At 52.8% G+C, this 16322-nt stretch overlaps 2 protein-coding genes across 6 annotated transcripts in view; both read left to right on the forward strand.

The window, feature by feature from the left end:
* The first annotated feature begins 3353 nt into the window (after positions 1-3353).
* SRSF6 (serine and arginine rich splicing factor 6) lies at positions 3354-8092 on the forward strand. The gene is made up of 6 exons (XM_038158953.1): positions 3354-3647; positions 3904-4052; positions 5328-5455; positions 5624-5832; positions 6381-6470; positions 6588-8092. The coding sequence occupies exons 1-6, from the start codon at positions 3541-3543 to the stop codon at positions 6949-6951; spliced, it is 1047 nt and encodes a 348-aa protein (XP_038014881.1). The 5' UTR covers positions 3354-3540; the 3' UTR covers positions 6952-8092.
* Positions 8093-8222: 130 nt separating this feature from the next.
* L3MBTL1 (L3MBTL histone methyl-lysine binding protein 1) overlaps positions 8223-16322 on the forward strand; it is a 32179-nt gene continuing 24079 nt past the window's right edge. For 2 of the 5 annotated variants that reach the window (XM_038158947.1, XM_038158952.1), the window contains exon 1: positions 9904-14186. The gene's annotated coding sequence lies outside the window, so the exon portion shown is untranslated. Of the gene's footprint in view, positions 8487-9903; positions 14187-14802; positions 15280-16322 lie in introns of those variants that run through there. The other 3 variants (XM_038158950.1, XM_038158949.1, XM_038158948.1) reach the window with 2 other exon arrangements.

Genomic DNA, 16322 nt, shown 5'->3' on the forward strand with positions numbered 1-16322 from the left:
CTCCACAGACAGAGCCCCTGGGGCTGCCCGGGCTCTCAGGAGGCTGTGACAGGGCTCTGTGGGACTGACCCCAGGGCTCTGTGGGACTGACCCCAGGGCTCTCTCAGACTTTCCTTCTAGGCTGATCCTGTCTCTGAAGGAGAAGAAGCAGTGCCTCAGAATGCTGGAAGAACAGAAGCTGACACTGAACAATCAGGTGTCTTGGTTATTTTCTGCTCTTAAACAGGCACAGCAGCTCTGTTCTCAGCAGAGAAGAGAAATGCAGGAGGTCAACGACCAGGTAGGCTGTGCAGTGGCATCCTCTTCTCCAGGGACACACAAGAGCACCTTTGGCTTGCAGGCCCCAGCCTCTTTCCCCTCCCAGCAGCATCCACAGCTGCCGTGTTCTGCCCGGGGCTGCTGCTGCACCCGCAGGCTGAGGCTGGATCTGGTGTCTGCTGCAGAAGTTTCCCCCCATCTTCTCCTGGGTCCCAGCAGGAAATCTGGGAGGAGAAGCAGCAGCAGCAGACTCCTCTGGAGCTTCTCTGTCCCTCTGTTAGCACTGCTGTCCCAGACAGAGTTGGTGCCTGTGCCAGGCACTGAGCAATGTGGGGACACAGACGTGGCTGTGGCAGGCTGGGCAGGGCACTCCCAGCGCAGCCAGTTCAGCCGCTGTTCAGAGCTGCAGCCCAAGGATGCCCATTGCCTCCCTCTCCTGTTTTCTCTACATTTGTCTCCATTGGAATCCTCTCTTCTGTGCCTTCTGGTCTTTGCCTGCAATCATTTCTCCTTCCTTGCTCTCCCTGCGGCCCACTCTGCTGCCTCAGGAGCAGCCCTGTCCCTGAGGCTCTGTGCATCCATCCTCCAGATGCAGGCCACACTGCTGGCAGAGATTGTGAAGAGAGATCACCAGGCAAGTCAAGAGAAGCAGCTGCTGGTAACTGAGGTGTCTGAGGTGTGTGTGAGGCTCCAGAGCTCTGAGGAAAGAGCAGAGGCCATTGCCACACGGTGTAAGGCCTTGGAGCTGGAGCTGAGGAAGAGACAGGCTCGGAGAGACAATCTCAGGGCTCGCAATCAGGAGCTGTGGAAACAGATGGAGGAAAAAGTGCAAGGTACAGCTTCTCCTCTGCCACCCACTGCCCCATGCTGTCTCACCAGCGGGGATCTCTGACCCCATGCAGAGGAAAAGGGCACTGCCCTAAAATGGCAGAGATGAAAAACAACCAGCAGGAGATTTATCCATCCACGTGCCAGTGAAAGCTTTTTCCTGAGAAAGATGCTGTGGCTGGCAGTGCCATCTGGCTGTGCTAGGGCTGATCCCGTGCACAGCTGGTGCCCTTCAGGTGCCGTGTCTGTGCTGAGGAGCTGCAGCTGGATGCCTCAGCTCCATTCCCCCAAACTCCAGGCCCTGCCAGAGCCTCCAGGCTATTGGCCTCTCTGGAGCAGGGCTGCACAGGCATTCCTCTCCTTTGTCTCTCTTAGATTGCTCACTCTGCACAAGGCCAAGAGCAAACACACTTTCCTATGCCTCAGAACCATGCCCCTTCCATTCCTGCCTTTTTCTCTGCCTGGAAGTTTCCTTCATTTCTGTCAGCTTTGGAGCCCTTTTGGGCTTAGGGCCTGGCAAACACAGGCAGGCAGAGAAGACAGTGCTGTTGTCTCTGCAGAGTGCACATCAGTTTAACTTTGCTTTGCTTTTCCCCTTCCCATTTCCCCTTTTCTTTCCCCTTCTCTGCGGCAGAGTGGGTGAGGGCAGAAGCCAGGCACATCTCTGGCCACATTGCCCTGGAGAAAGAGGCCACTGAAAGGCGGGAAGAGGCTGTGACTCTTCGTCAGGAGGTGGCATCTCTGAAGAGGAAATTGGAAAACCTGGAGAAGAAAAAGAAAGCTGTGCTGGTGAGAGTGGCAGATGCCACAAAGGGCCATTTCCTGGCTATGTTTGGACCTTGTGTCAATAGCTCTGAGGAGCACCTTTTTCCAGTTTAGCTTTTCTAATTGCATTCTTGTGAATAAGGAGGAAAAGATGTTGTAGTCATGGCAAGGCCCGGTAATGCTGAGGCTGCTGATTGTCCTCCATGCTGGGCTTCTGTGCCCTAGAAGCTGTAGTTCTCAATGTCCTCACTGTCTCTATTGACACTGCATGGTTTGGGGAATTCCTGGTGTCCAAACCCATGTTCAGATTTCTAAATATCTGGATCTGGAAGCAGGGGGGAGAAGACCAAGTTTGCTGTTAATAGAAAGGTTTTTTGGCCTTGGCCATCTGAGAGCAGGCAGTGGGGAGAGAGGAGAGGAAAGCCAAGTGCTGATGCACATCAGGCCGTGTGCCTGCAAGGGAGAACTGGTCCTGAGAGGCAGCAGAGAATGACAGACTGATCTGGCCATTGCTGCTCCCAGACAGGCAGTGGGGCTCTCGGGGATGGAGCCATGGAAACTGGATGGACAGGAGAGGTGGGAAAGCACTCCTGTCAGCCCAGCCACAGGGAATGAAAGGCTGGGGGTGTTTGCTCTTCCCTTCCTCCCTGAAGGAGAGCACATCCTCGTGGTACTGCCTGAATCCTGCTTAGCGTGCACTTGAAATCCTGGCTGCAGTTCTGGCAGCTCCTGCCCAAAGGAGCACTGGAGTGGAGCTGCAGGAGGTCGGGGAAGGGCAGAAAGGAAGCTGGGATGGGCTGAGTGAGCTGGGAAAGATGCAGCATCAAGTGGGGGCCCAGCAAAGGTCTGCAGCATCCCGAGGGGCTGAGAGAGAGGGGGCAGCCTGTGCCTGCCCCTGCGGCAGGAGTCTGATCCCGGTGCTCTCTGGGACTGATCCCGGGGCTCTCTGGAACTGACCCTGGTGCTCTCTGGAACTGATCCCGGTGCTCTCTGGGACTGATCCCGGGGCTCTCTGGGACTGACCCTGGTGCTCTCTGGGACTGATCCCGGGGCTCTGTGGCACTGACCCTGGTGCTCTCTGGGACTGATCCCGGGGCTCTGTGGCACTGATCCCGGTGCTCTCTGGGACTGATCCCGGGGCTCTCTGGGACTGACCCTGGTGCTCTCTGGGACTGATCCCGGGGCTCTCTGGGACTGATCCCGGTGCTCTCTGGCACTGATCCCGGGGCTCTCTGGGACTGATCCCGGGGCTCTGTGGCACTGATCCCGGTGCTCTGTGGCACTGATCCCGGGGCTCTGTGGCACTGATCCCGGGGCTCTGCGGGACGGAGCGCGAGAGACGCCGCGCACTACCAGCGCATGCGCAGAGCCGCGCGCAGCTCTCGCGCGCCCGCTGGAACCCGCCCGCGCCCCCGCGCGCGCGCAGCGCTCAAGCCCCGCTCCCCGAGCACGCGCGGCGGCGCGGTGACGTAAGCGCGCCCCGCCTTCTCTATAAAAGCAGCGGCGGGTGGCGGGCGCCATTGTGGTGTGCCAGGCCCGGCCGTGAGGAGCGGGCCCGCAGCGCCTCCGCCCCTCACGCCGCCAGCGCTCTCGCTCCTTCTCTCTTTCTTTCTGTCTCTTTTCCTTCCCCTTCCTCTTCTTCCTCCTCTCCTTTCCTCTCCCTCCCCTCCTCCCCCCCCTGCCGCGGACATGCCGCGCGTCTACATCGGCCGTCTGAGCTACCACGTCCGGGAGAAGGACATCCAGCGCTTCTTCAGCGGCTACGGCCGCCTGCTCGAGGTCGATCTCAAAAACGGGTGAGCGCCGTTCATCCGTCCGCCCCTCCCGAGGGCCCCGGGCCGGCTGGGCCCGTCCATGTCGCGGCCGCTGCCGCGTGGCGCCGGCGCAAGATGGCGGCCGGGGGGGGGAGCGGAGCGGGGGCACCGCGGCATCGTCCCGGGGACCGTGGAGTGCACCGGCGATCGTGGAATGCACCGGGGACCGCGACGTGGACTGGGGCCCGTGACGTTGTGCTCCCGCCGGCGCCTGACCGGGCCTTTCTCTTCTGCCCAGCTACGGCTTCGTGGAGTTCGAGGACTCCCGCGACGCCGACGATGCCGTGTACGAGCTGAACGGGAAGGACCTGTGCGGGGAGCGGGTTATCGTGGAGCACGCCCGCGGCCCCCGCCGCGACAGGGACGGCTACAGCTACAGCAGCCGCAGTGAGTCTGGGCCCGTCCGTCCCCGCGGGGCTCGGGGCGGCGGCGGGCAGGGCCGAGGGCGGGCAGGGCTCGGCTGGCACCGAGCCCCGGGGCTGGGCGGGGAGGGTCGTTAGCGGGGGGTACCCGGTGCACCGCTGGGGCTGCAGCGTTTTCCTCGGCACCAGCGGCGCCCTCGGGTATCCCGCAGCAGTTGTGGCTGCCAACCAGTGGCCTTTTAGAAAGGGTTTGCTCTGCTAATTAACGGCTCCAGTATTCCTGGGAGCATTTAGATGTGACAGCGATGTTGCATCAGTAATGTTAGTGTATAAATATTGTTGTGTAACTGGGGGAGAATCGCTCAGCTGTGGACTTTGATGTGATTGATTCAGTTGGATATATGGGAGGGGCGGGGGGAGGTTTGGAGCAGGAATCTGTTCTGCTGAAGGGGGTTGCTGTAAATATTTCTGTGCTCGGCTCGCTCTTGTAGCTTCTTGAGCTGAGCGGTGTAGAGCTTGAACGACCTAGTACTGTAACTAAAAGTACTAAGGTTGATTTTTCAGTGGTGTTTGGAATCGTGGTGTTGGGGGGGGTGGGTTTCTGTGTTTTTAAAAAAATCAAATGTATGTTGTTTTAAAATTGTTGCATGTTCAATTCAAACTTTTTAACAAGTCCTTGATGTTTCAATTTAAAAGTGACCAGTGGGGCTGAGGCTGTGTCCACTGAGGCTAAGATGACTGCCTTTCCTGGCCATGGCTTTTCCATACATTGTGTGACCCTTGCCCTATGACCCTTTGGCTGACCTTACCGGAAGCCATGACGACAGCAGCCTTTTGCCATTAGACGCAGGGTGATGGTGAGGATTCCAAGGGTTAGACAAAACTGGTTAAACTGAACTAGGTGACTGTTACCTTGCGTGTTTTGTGGCCAAACCACCACCAAAAACCTCATACTGTGATGTAAGTACTTAGTGTAACTAGTAAACGTTTTTGTAAAATGTAGAAATGCATGTAATCAGTTAAGTTTTATATTTTACAATGTTCTGTAAAATAAAACTTAGCAAGGTGAATCTAATAAGGAGCAGTCACTCTCTAACAGATCTTAGGAGCACAGACTTGTAGGATGTTAGTCTGTTTGATTTGCCATTAATATAGATCATGGCAAAATTGCAAAGTTTATTGGAGGCTTAGTGAAATAAAGTCCTACTCCAGTAAATATGATGTTAAACTAACTTTTTCAGAACATTGAGCCTCCTTCATGGTAGGAGACAACCTAACTTTGTTTCTTTGTACAATCAAGGTGGGGGTGGTGGCGGATATAGCAGTCGGAGACAATCGGGACGAGATAAATACGGACCGCCCGTTCGTACAGAGTTCAGGCTGATTGTTGAGAACCTTTCCAGTCGCTGTAGTTGGCAGGATTTAAAAGTAGGTATTGATGTTCTGTGTGGAGTCTTTTGTGAATATCAGGAAGCAATAGCTTCCTTTAATAGCAATGTTGGTTTTGTTGCAGTAGAATAATTTAGCAGTGTTTGTGCGCGTTGAGTGCTGCTTGCAGAGCTCCCCCATTCTGTAGCTGCCCTGTGCTTCCCGCAGGATTTCATGAGGCAGGCTGGGGAGGTGACCTATGCAGATGCCCACAAAGAACGAACAAATGAAGGAGTGATCGAGTTCCGCTCGTACTCGGACATGAAGCGCGCCCTGGACAAGCTGGATGGCACAGAGATAAACGGCAGGAAAATCAGGCTGGTGGAGGACAAGCCACGCTCCAGCCACAGGCGATCCTACTCCGGCAGCAGGTCCAGGTAACACGGGGGAACACACTGCAGCAAAAATGGTTACAATCAGCATGGGGATGGGTGCCCTACCTGCAGCAGTTACCTTCAGCTGATGGTTTAGGAATAGGAGGAGGCCTCAGTGTAGAAGGAAGCATTTTACATCAAACAGCAAAGCCAGGTTTGAGCAGTTTTTCATGTGTGAAACCTCAGATGTGATTCACTGGCAGTATGTTAAGCCCACCCTGGTGGGACCACCCTTGCTCTTGAAAAGTTCTGTAGCAGCTCTTCTCTGTTAAATTACGCTGCTAGATAGCACAGTGTATTAGATGTAATCATGAAGGTTCTTCCCTGTGAGGATGGATTTCCCAGAGCAGCTGTGGCTGCCCCTGGATCCCTGGCAGTGCCCAAGGCCAGGCTGGACAGGGCTTGGAGCAGCCTGGACTAGTGGAAGGTGTCCCTGCCCATGGCAGGGGTTTGAACACGGTGATCTTGTAAGATCCCTTCCATCCTATTCTTGATGATGGAGAGCACAACCAGGAACAAGAGAAAGGGAATGACATTTTAAATGTCTGCAGGTCACGATCCAGGAGACGGTCTAGAAGCAGAAGTCGGAGGAGTCGGAGCAGCCGCAGCAGATCCCGTAGCGTCTCCAAAAGCCGTTCCCGGTAAGTGCTCCAGAGTTAACACTGCCAGTGCAAGAGCTGCCTTGCTGACAGATGTTCACACCTGCTGGAAGTACACTGCAGGCCATGCAGAATAAACTCTTTTTCTCTCTTTAAAAGATCTAAATCCAGGTCACGAAGCAAAGACCGCTCCCGTTCCAGATCCAAAAGCAGGAAGTCCAGATCAAAGAGCAAATCTAAACCCAAGTCTGACCGGGGTTCACGCTCACACAGCAGATCCAAGGAGAAGTCTGAGAAGTCCCGGTCCAGATCCAGGTCCAGGTCTCGATCTCCCAAAGAAAACGGTAAAGGGGATGCTAAGTCTAAGTCCAGGTCCAGGAGCAGGTCTCGCTCCAACTCTCCACAGCAGCAGCCGTCTGCCAAGGCTCGCTCCGAGTCACCGCCCAAAAGAGCCGCGTCCAGGTCCCGCTCCAGGTCTCGCTCAAAGTCCCGTTCACGATCAAGATCCAGTTCAAGAGATTAGGACTACAACTCTCCTCTCACCTTGCACACTATTACGGAACATTTTCCTACCTGTCAGGCCATTAGTGTTATGTTAGTACTTCAGAAGTTGGTTTTTTCTCTTGCAGGAGTGAATGGCCTAGGAACTAAGGCATAAGGCATAAAGGTTTAATTTCTATTCCAAATTTGACAAAACCAGATGGAATGGTGGTACAAAGCACGAAGAGTTCCAATTTTGTAGAAATTGAGCTAAGAGTTTGATTTTATAGCATTTCTGCAGGAGTAACTTAACTACTCTTAAATGCAAAGTGGTTTTTATATTAAAAATAAACTGAATATAAACGGGCTTAAATATCAGCTTTTTGAAAGTATCCTTTTTTCCAATTTTTTTTCATGGCATTAGAACTATGGGTGTCATTAGCTTCGTAGGTTTCAGCTTGCTGCCAAAGGCAGGATTGCCTTGCTGGGCAGGTCACACAGTTTATCTTAATTTTGGAAGGAGTCAGCAAACTGTATAAACCAGTAACAGTACTAGGAAGATTTTAGACCAGCAATAAACTCAAGTTGGAGGACTTACGTTGTACCTTGTCTTGCCAAAAGAACATTCCCCCCATACTGAGACTGTATTAAAGGTAACAAAGGTACTCTGGAACCTGTATCCTACAGTATTGCTGAAAACCCCTTTGTTCCAGACTTGAAAGAATAAAAGCTTTCTGACATTTCTTGCTTGAATCTCAAGTGTCACTGTTGTCAGACACGCAGGTGTCTCTTGGCTGTGGTCCAAGTCCTTAGTATGCTGTATGGTTTGTCAGCCTCTGAATCCCCATTGGACATGAAACCCAGGTAAAGAAATCTGTCTTCCCTCCCCTTTGACTCACTTATGTTAACGTTTTGCTTCAGACTAGGAGAACTATAATCCTCTTGTGTGTAGGTCCGAACTTTATTGGAAATGTAATCTCTTGGAGCTAGAGTTCTAGTTTTAACAAAGGCTTTGCTAAACCACGTTGCCAGTTCACTTAAATTGTGGAATAGGACTCATCCCAAGAAATCCCCTTTATAGTTAAATTGATTTTTGTAACACGCAGTAGCAAACATTAGAACTGCCTTGTACTCTTTATACAACGTGTAGTTTGACTTGTATAAAATTAAATTGGTGACTCAAACTCTTGTGTTCATTGCAGTGAAATGGGGTTCTTGCTCTGCCTTGTGCTGGGGAAATTACAAGGTACCCTGCTTTTATGGAAAAAACTTCTTTGGTTTAGTGAGAGACTTGGTAGCTCTTGACCGGCTCTTGGTGGTGTGCTTGAAACCAGCACAAGCTCTTTGTGTCCCAGTGTGTCACCGTGTCCTTTCTGCAGGTGTGACTGGGTGTGACAGCTGCACCTCTGGTCCCAAGTTACACACCTGCCCAGAGGAACTGGGTCAGCACATGTGAAATGTGACTTGATGCCAACTTGTCTTTCCTGGAATTTCTTTATGCTCTGAGCAGTGCTCCTGAAATTCAGTTTCCCAGCATTTCCTGATGGTCTCTGCAAAGCTGGATTTTGCCTGTTGCAGGTGAGTATCCATGCTGGGGTCCTAGGGAGAGTGGTCAGGTCCGAGCTCACGTTCCTGGAACCTGGAGTAGTTCTGTGCCTGGTGTTGCCATAAGATCAGGTTATCAGCCTGGGTGCTGCAGTGTTATCTGCACCTGACCCTGGTGGTAATTAGTGATAAGGAGTTCTTGGGTTAAATTGGAGCTGTTTGCTGAGGGTGGTGTATTTTAGCATGAGTACAGAAATGGTGTTGCAGTGTTGATTCCTGCAGGATCTCAGATGGGAGGGGAGTACTGGGGGCTTCCTACAGAATTTACACTGGGCAAGAACAGTTAAGTTCAGCTTTACAGCCCAAGATGCCCTTGAGGACATGCTTATTTATGAGTTAAGCTGCTTTGCTTATACTTCTGATCATGGAGTAGGTCAGACTTAAAAGAGAACTGCTCCTCTTTCTAAAGCAACTTCACAGAGAACTCTGGTAAAATACATATCACACTCCTCAAAAGAAGGATTGAGCTTGGAGCTCAGCCGGTGGAATGTGCGTATTCCCAGTATGATAGCAAGATGTTGACCATTACTTTTTTGTAGATACATTCCCTTCTTTTTAAATCTGACCCCAGTGCCACCCTGAGGCTGTCCTGGCCACTCGGAGGCCGTGGGCATCCCAGCCTTGGTCAGCAATGCAGAGATGGCTCCTGACCAGCTGCACTCAGCTTTCTGAGCCAAGATTGCTGTGACAGTGACTATTTTGAGTCCTCCTTATTCATGAATTACAGGGAGGGGCCAGATTGTATTTAACCAATTTACGTGGAACTCCTTTAAACATCAAGACTTCTTTCTGTGTTACTGGAGCCACATTGTCTGTCTCCTTTCGCTGCTGCCCTTCACAGTGCCAATGAAGTAGGGATTCCTTGGCATGACTCATCCTTCTGGATCAGTTTCCTCTGGAAAGCCAGGAGGATTTTGGTAGTGCCAGATCCTGAGCCAGGTGGTGAAATGCATGTTGTGTGATAATGCTGTAAAGGAACCAGCAAAACCCAAACAGCCTCAGTGTTCCAGCTCAGCCAGCAACACTTTTTGTGGGAGTGGAACACTCTGAGGCTGGCGTGTGTTGGTCACCCTAAGTGTGATTATTCCCGAGATCTCTTCTGGGTGTAATGAAAGGGGTTGGGATAAATCTCCATACAAGAGTAAAAGGCTACAGGACCTGCATGCTGCTTGGTATGTGCTTGGCTTTGCCTGCAGTAGCAGCAATAGTTTGATAGGGAAACCACCTGACATTGTCATAACTCAGTTTTTAACCTGACTCTGGACACAACCTTTTGGGGGTGTGCTTCAGAATTGGCCACCTGACTTTTGTTGTTTCTTGTGGGTTTCTTGTGTGGTTTGGTGTTTTGGTTTTTGGGGTTTTTTGGTTTGTTTTTTTTTTTTTTTTTTTTTTTGTGGTGGGGGGTTGTCTTGGGCATAATCAATATTAATTTGTCTTTAAAAAGACAAATGAGAAACCTGCCTTCTCATCAAATGTGGGGTGCAGGATTGACCAAATCTAGGTGTCCTGTAGCAAATTGTGAAAGAGAAATCAACACTACAGTTAAAATTAAAACTTAAAATCTGGGACTGGATTTGCAGTCCGGTCCTGGCCTTTTCCTATATTTGAAAAAGCATTCCTCCATGTGTTTTGTTTTTTAACATAAATGCAAGTTTTTTCCTTAAATCATAGAATCTCTGATTGGTTTGGGCTGGAGGGACCTTAAAGCCCATCCAGTCCCACCCCCTGCCATGGGCAGGGACGCCTGCCACCAGACCAGGGTGCTCCAAGCATCCTCCGGCCTGGCCTTGGACACTGCCAGGGATGGGGCAGCCACAGCCTCAATTTGATTCACTTTTTATTTGACTCTTATGTTAGGGAGAGTTGTGTTGCTGTAAGGAAGGGCACAACTTCTGTGTCTGATGTACACTAAAATAAGTCTCTCACCTTGCATTATCACTGCTTGGAGCAGAGCTGAGGAGCCCGAGTAAGTGACCCTCCTTTTTCCTACTATAACATTTCTACCTTTCCATGCTGTGGTTTCAGATTTTGTTTACAACTGGGAGATGACTCTGTCCCAATCCTGATTGTAACCACCTTTAGATGAGCAATGGGGAGGGGCATCTAAAGCAATTCTTGGATTTCTTCTTCACGCATGGAATAACTTGAACTATTTCCAATTCCTGCTGAAGTCTAGTTTAGGTTGGCACTGTAGCATTCACAGAGCAATTTCATACATCAAAGAGCAAAAGTCATGAAAGCAGGAACTTGCCTGAGAAGCCTGGAAATCCCAACAAATAGCTGAGGTGCTGGGAATGTCTTTGAAAGGTGATGCAAACTCTGGGATAATTTGAAAGATTCATCATTTGGCTGTGGTTGGTGATAAAGTTGTTCCTTTGGGTAAGAACTGAATACAGTGATTTTGGTCCAAAATACCAAAAACAGTGGAGGGAATGCTGCAGGTGAGACAAGGGTTGGAAGTGACAGCCTGTGCTGGCATGTGGATGGAGTTGGGGACGTTGTAGATTTATTACTGGTGTGAGCAGCTCCTGAAACAGGATCATCCTGCAAATGGGAATAAGAAGTTAGTGCTGCAACACCCTCATCAATTCTGCTGTGTCCTGGCTTTGTCAGGGCTCTTTAAAGCAAACAGGAACATGTTACTTTAAAAGGTGAGTAGCACAACTAACACAAATAATGCTTTGTGTAGTGGCAGCAGTTCAGGAATTTTATCTATGTGTCCTTAGGATTATAATGGTCACTTTTACACTGTGATCAGCCCTTTGCCCCTCCTTTTTTGTTTTGCAGTTAGGTGAAAAGGGTGAAATAGCAGAATATGGGCTCAACTCTCACAGCTTCCTCACACTTTATTAGTTTGCTAAATGTGTATGTAGATGTCAGAGGGGAAGTTTCCGCTGTTTCATAATCCAGTAAAAATTTGAAATAAACAAACTGCCCTGGAGTGGCTCATAAACTTCCACCCTTTTAGCAACATCTGTCTTTACCAGGCTGGGTCGGAAGCACATGGGTGTGTTCCTGTGGGAGAAGGAATGGCAAAGCTGTTGGTATGATCCACACCACGGAAAAAAATGCTGACCACAGGAGATTTCTGTGGCTAATGCACGACTCAGAGTGTAGTTCACACCAGCTCGTACTAGCACTCAGCTTCTGGGCGTGATTCTGGGTGATTCTCTGACTCAAGGGCAACTTGACTCTTGTTCACAGAAAGTGGCTTTTGCGGGAGTATAATTTAGAATATCTTAAATACTCTTTTTATTCATTTTAAAAGCAGACACTTAAGTCTTGCTCCAGTGTTTTTCCTTTGGGGAAGAACTGAGTATGGTGATTTTGGTGTAAAACACCAAAAACAGCGAAGGGAAAGCTGCAGGTGAGACAAGGGTTGGAAGTGACAGTCTGTGCTGGCATGTGGATGGAGTGGGGAGGTTGTAGATTTATTACTGGTGTGTGCAGCTCCTGGAACAGGATCATCCTGCAAATGGGAATAAGAAGTTAGTGCTGTTTAGCCAGCAGGTGTTCAGTGGGTCACAGCTCGTGGGCCTGGTGTGACCACAGTGCACAACTGTGCCCAGGGAGCTGCTGGGGCAGAATGGGGTAAGGTGCAAAGTGCTTTCCCCTGCACAGCTCTTGTGCTCCTTGTTCTGCTCAGCATCGGCACAAGAGGAAAACAGCAGTCTCTTGTGATCACAGTGGTGACAGGGATGCTGTACAATTCACCTTTGGGGTGCCACAGCAGCTCCTGTTCTGCTCAGCTCTGGCTCCAGTGTGGAGCACGTGCTGACAGTCACGTGAGACACAAAAAAAGTATTTCTGAAAGAGCCTCTCCAGTTACCTTGTCTGGGTCTATCTGCGGACAATTAAAACCAGTTGCTCTGTGACACTGGAAGTGTAACCCACCACTTGCCATCATTCAGGTGCCAGCTGTATACATGTGGCAGCCCAGACCAGACTTGTTCTGTAGCTCTCCATACACAACATCCCCCTAGAAAGCATGAAACTGAAACACAGCATTGCAGTGACCTTCCCAGTGGGAATAAAAGCTGTGGATGGCAGCAGCTTCCTGGTGCTTCATGTTTTATGAGGTCTGTGTCAGGCTTTGGGACATGACCGTGGGTGAAGACACAAGTGACAGGCACTACCCCATGTGTGCTGCCATCATGTGAAGAGCAGCATGTTGTAGGGATGAATCCCAGCAAAACAAGTCCCAGAGCAGCACAGCCCTGCGCACATTGGGTCTCGTGGGACTAATGGACCAGCAGAGTTGAAAAATCCATGTCAGAATAAATTAAGTCATAAAAGCATTACAAAGAGATAGGTTTAAGTAAACAAAAGTTCACAGAATCCCGGAATAGCTCAAACTGGAGGGGATCCATAAGGATCATTGAGTCCAAAGCCCTGCTCCTGGGAGGGCCTCCTAAAATGAAACCATAGGGACTGAGTGTTGTCCGCATATTCCCTGAACTTGGTGCTTCCCTGGGGAGCCTCTTCCAGGCACTGAGCAGTCTCTGGGTGAGGAACCTTTTCCTAACGTCCCACCTGAACCTCCCCTGAGGCAGCTTTGTTCCATCTCCTTGGGTCCATTGCTGGTTCCAGAAGGGGGAGATCAGCACCTGCCCCCCCAGAGCAAGGTGCAGACAGCAGTGGAGTCACCCTTCAGCTTCTCTCCTCCCAGCTGAACGGGCCAGGTGGCCTCAGCTGCTCCTCCCAAGTCCTGCCCTCGGGACCTTTCACCATCCTGGTTCCCTCCTCCGGACACAACTCTAGCCCTCAGTTGTCCTTTGTGTGCTGAGGGGCCCAAACTGTCCCCAGGACTAGAGGTGAGGCTGCCCCAGTGCAGAGCAGAGCAGGACAGTCCCCCCCGATGTCCCCCTGGGCCAGGCTGGCCCTTGAGGCTGCCAGGGCTCCTGTTCCACTTGCCCTCAGCGCAAAGCCCCTGAGCCCCTTCCCCATGGAGAGCTCCCCAAGCCCCGAGGTATCAGATCAGATCCCTTCCAACAGGGGTCACAGAAATGGAAGTTGAGGCACAGAGAGGGAAATGGCCTGATGTTACATCAGCCAGAGGGCTCACTGGGAAGCTAGGCTGTTTTCTCTTTTTTACCTAATGTAGCTATTCCCTAGGAATTCATCATTCTGAATTCCTGATTGGTATTTTTGCAGCTAGCTCAGCCAGGAACAGGGAACTGATGGGCTGCTTTTCAAGGGACTGATTTTCACTCTGCTTCTGATTAAAATCTGTTTGACCTTCCCCCTGCAGCACAAAAGGATTGATATGGGAAAATCTTTTCCTACACTGTGCTACTGGAGTTTTATTTGAAAATGGAGAAGAAGGCAGTAGCAGCAAAGGAAATATATTGTTACTTCCCTCCTGATTTGCGGATCTGTTGCTTCATCAGAGTCTGACTTAATATTTTTAATGTGGCAAAAATTTTGGAGTACAAAACTCAAGGTGGCAAGGAACTTGCAGATACACTTAAGCCATGAGGTTGTTCCTACAGTCTCCAAAGTGAGCAGGAACACTCCGTGCCCCGGGTTTGGGCAGAGCTGGCTGTCAGGGTGAGCAGGCAAACTCCTCTCCCCAGCCCATCGAAAACACAGCAAGGGCTCTTCTCAGAAGCTTTTTGTACATTTGGTCCTTGTGCTTCCAGCCTTGGCTCCTTCTACTCTGCCTTTCTGCAGGTAAGTGGGACAGACCTTGTGTGTCTGAAGACACTTCTTGTGTGGCCACAGAATACTGAAGGGTGGGCAGGTGAGCAGCCCTGGATTTGAGCAGAGCTGTTTGGAAGTGCTACTGCAGTGTGTCCATCCTGCATTTCCACCTCAGGACCAGTCAGAGTGATCCTTCCACTTCCCATGGGGAATGTCACCTTAACATCCCCTGGTCCCTCTGTGGCTGGAGTGCTGGGGAGGGGATTCTGCCCTGGTACCAGAACCAGACAAGGCCTGGGTAGCTGCTATGGTCTCCTTGGCTGCTGTGGAGGACACATCCCCACTGGCCCTGTCTGATTCCTCTCAGAGGGATGTTTGGTTAATTACACGATCTTAGAATGGTTTGGATTGGGAGGGACATTAAAGCTCATCTCAGTCCATCCCCTGCCATGGGCAAGGGCACCTTCCACCATCCCAGGCTGCTCCCAGCCTCGTCCATCCTGGCCTTGGGGACTGCCAGGGATCCAGGGGCAGCCACAGCTGCTCTGGGCACCCTGTGCCAGGGCCTGCCCACCCTCATTCCTTTCCAATATCCCATCTAACCCTGCCTGTGCCAGTGGGAAGCCATTCCCTGTGTCCTGTCCCTCCAGACCCTTGTCCCAAGTCCCTCTCCAGCTCTCCTGGAGCCCTCTCTTCTCCAGGTGAGCACCCTCAGTCTCCCAGCCTGTCCCAGAGCAGAGTGGCTCCAGCCCACCCACAGCGCCCGTGCCTCAGCGAAGCATCACCCCGTGGCTCTGTGCTCCCCCGTCCCGTCTAACCGTGGCCCCGCGAACCGGGGCTGCCCGGCCGCTCCGGGGGGCTCCCGTTGTTGCCATGACGACGCCCCCCTTTCCCGCATCCCCCCGAAAAGCTGCGGCGGGGCTGAGCGCGGCCCTGCGGATGCGGCCCCGCGCGTTTCCACGGCGACGCCGCGGCTGAGCCGCCCCCTCCCCGCGCTCCCCGCGCACACTCGGACCGGCCCCGCGCCCCTCCCGCTCCGCGCCCCCCGCACCCCGGGCCGGGCCGGGCCGGGCCGGGCCGGGCAGCGCCGCCGGGGCTCGCAGCAGCGCCCGCCCGGGTGCAGGTAAGGAGCGCGGCCGGGCAGCGCCGGCCCGGGCTCGCCGCGTCCCCGCCCGGCACCGCCGCAGCCCGGTGCCCGCACGGGCGAGGCCCCGGCGGGGCCGGGCCCGGCGCTGGCGGGGAGAGCGCCGACATCCCCCGAGCTGGAGCCGCGCGGAGGGGCCGGGGGGGCCGGGGCTGCCCCGGGGGCGGCGGGGCCGGGACGGCGGGAGCGGCTCGCTGGCTCCGGCCGGGCCGCCGCTGTTCCCCGGACCCCGCCGCGCTGAGGGCCCGGGCCGGGCTCGCGTCCCGCCGGCGCTGCGAGCTGCGAGGCGCTGCCCAGCCCTGCCCGCCGGGACCGCGCTGCCCCGGGGGAGCCTCGCCGCGCCCCGCCGGGCTGGGAGCGCCTCGCACGGGGGGCGCTCGGCCGCGCTTCTTCGGGTGTTTCTCAAACACCGGGTGAGCAGGTGCTGTCCCAATGCCTGCAGTGACAGCGCCGCAGCCCTGGACAGGGCCCTGCAGCGTGCAGGGCTTTGGTCCAGCCTAGCAATGCACAAACAGCCCACCCAGGCTGTGCACAGTGTGCTCCACATGGTCCAGGACAGGTCCCGGATTGATTTTACTAGTTTTTACCTGGATTTCTTTACTAGTTATGAAAGAAAATAAATCACCGGACAGTTAAAAATATTTTGAGGTCAGGTATCCATCCTGTTTAGATGTTTCCATCTGCTTATAAGTGTAGAAAAATATCCAAACTCTGCAGGTGTGGGTGGTGAGTGGGGCTGGTGCTCTCTCAGGGGGCAGTGGGAGGTGGGTGTGGTGGTCCCCACTGGGCCCCTCAGAAGTGCCCGGGCTTCAGTCTGCCTGCTGGCCTTGGATGGTGTCACTTTGACCCCTTTGGGGTGGCACATGAGATTGCTGGTGACTGCTCATCCTTCCCACCTGTGGGTCTGAGCAAATCCACAGGCCTGAAAGCTGGTCCTGGTGACAGTGAAACTCCTGGGGACAGCAGGTGACACCCAGCCTGAGCGTCTCTGCTTTATCGTCCGTGTCTGAACTTAAAGCAGA

Source organism: Motacilla alba, chromosome 20 (assembly GCF_015832195.1).
Source record: "Motacilla alba alba isolate MOTALB_02 chromosome 20, Motacilla_alba_V1.0_pri, whole genome shotgun sequence".
Taxonomy (NCBI): Eukaryota; Metazoa; Chordata; class Aves; order Passeriformes; family Motacillidae; genus Motacilla; species Motacilla alba.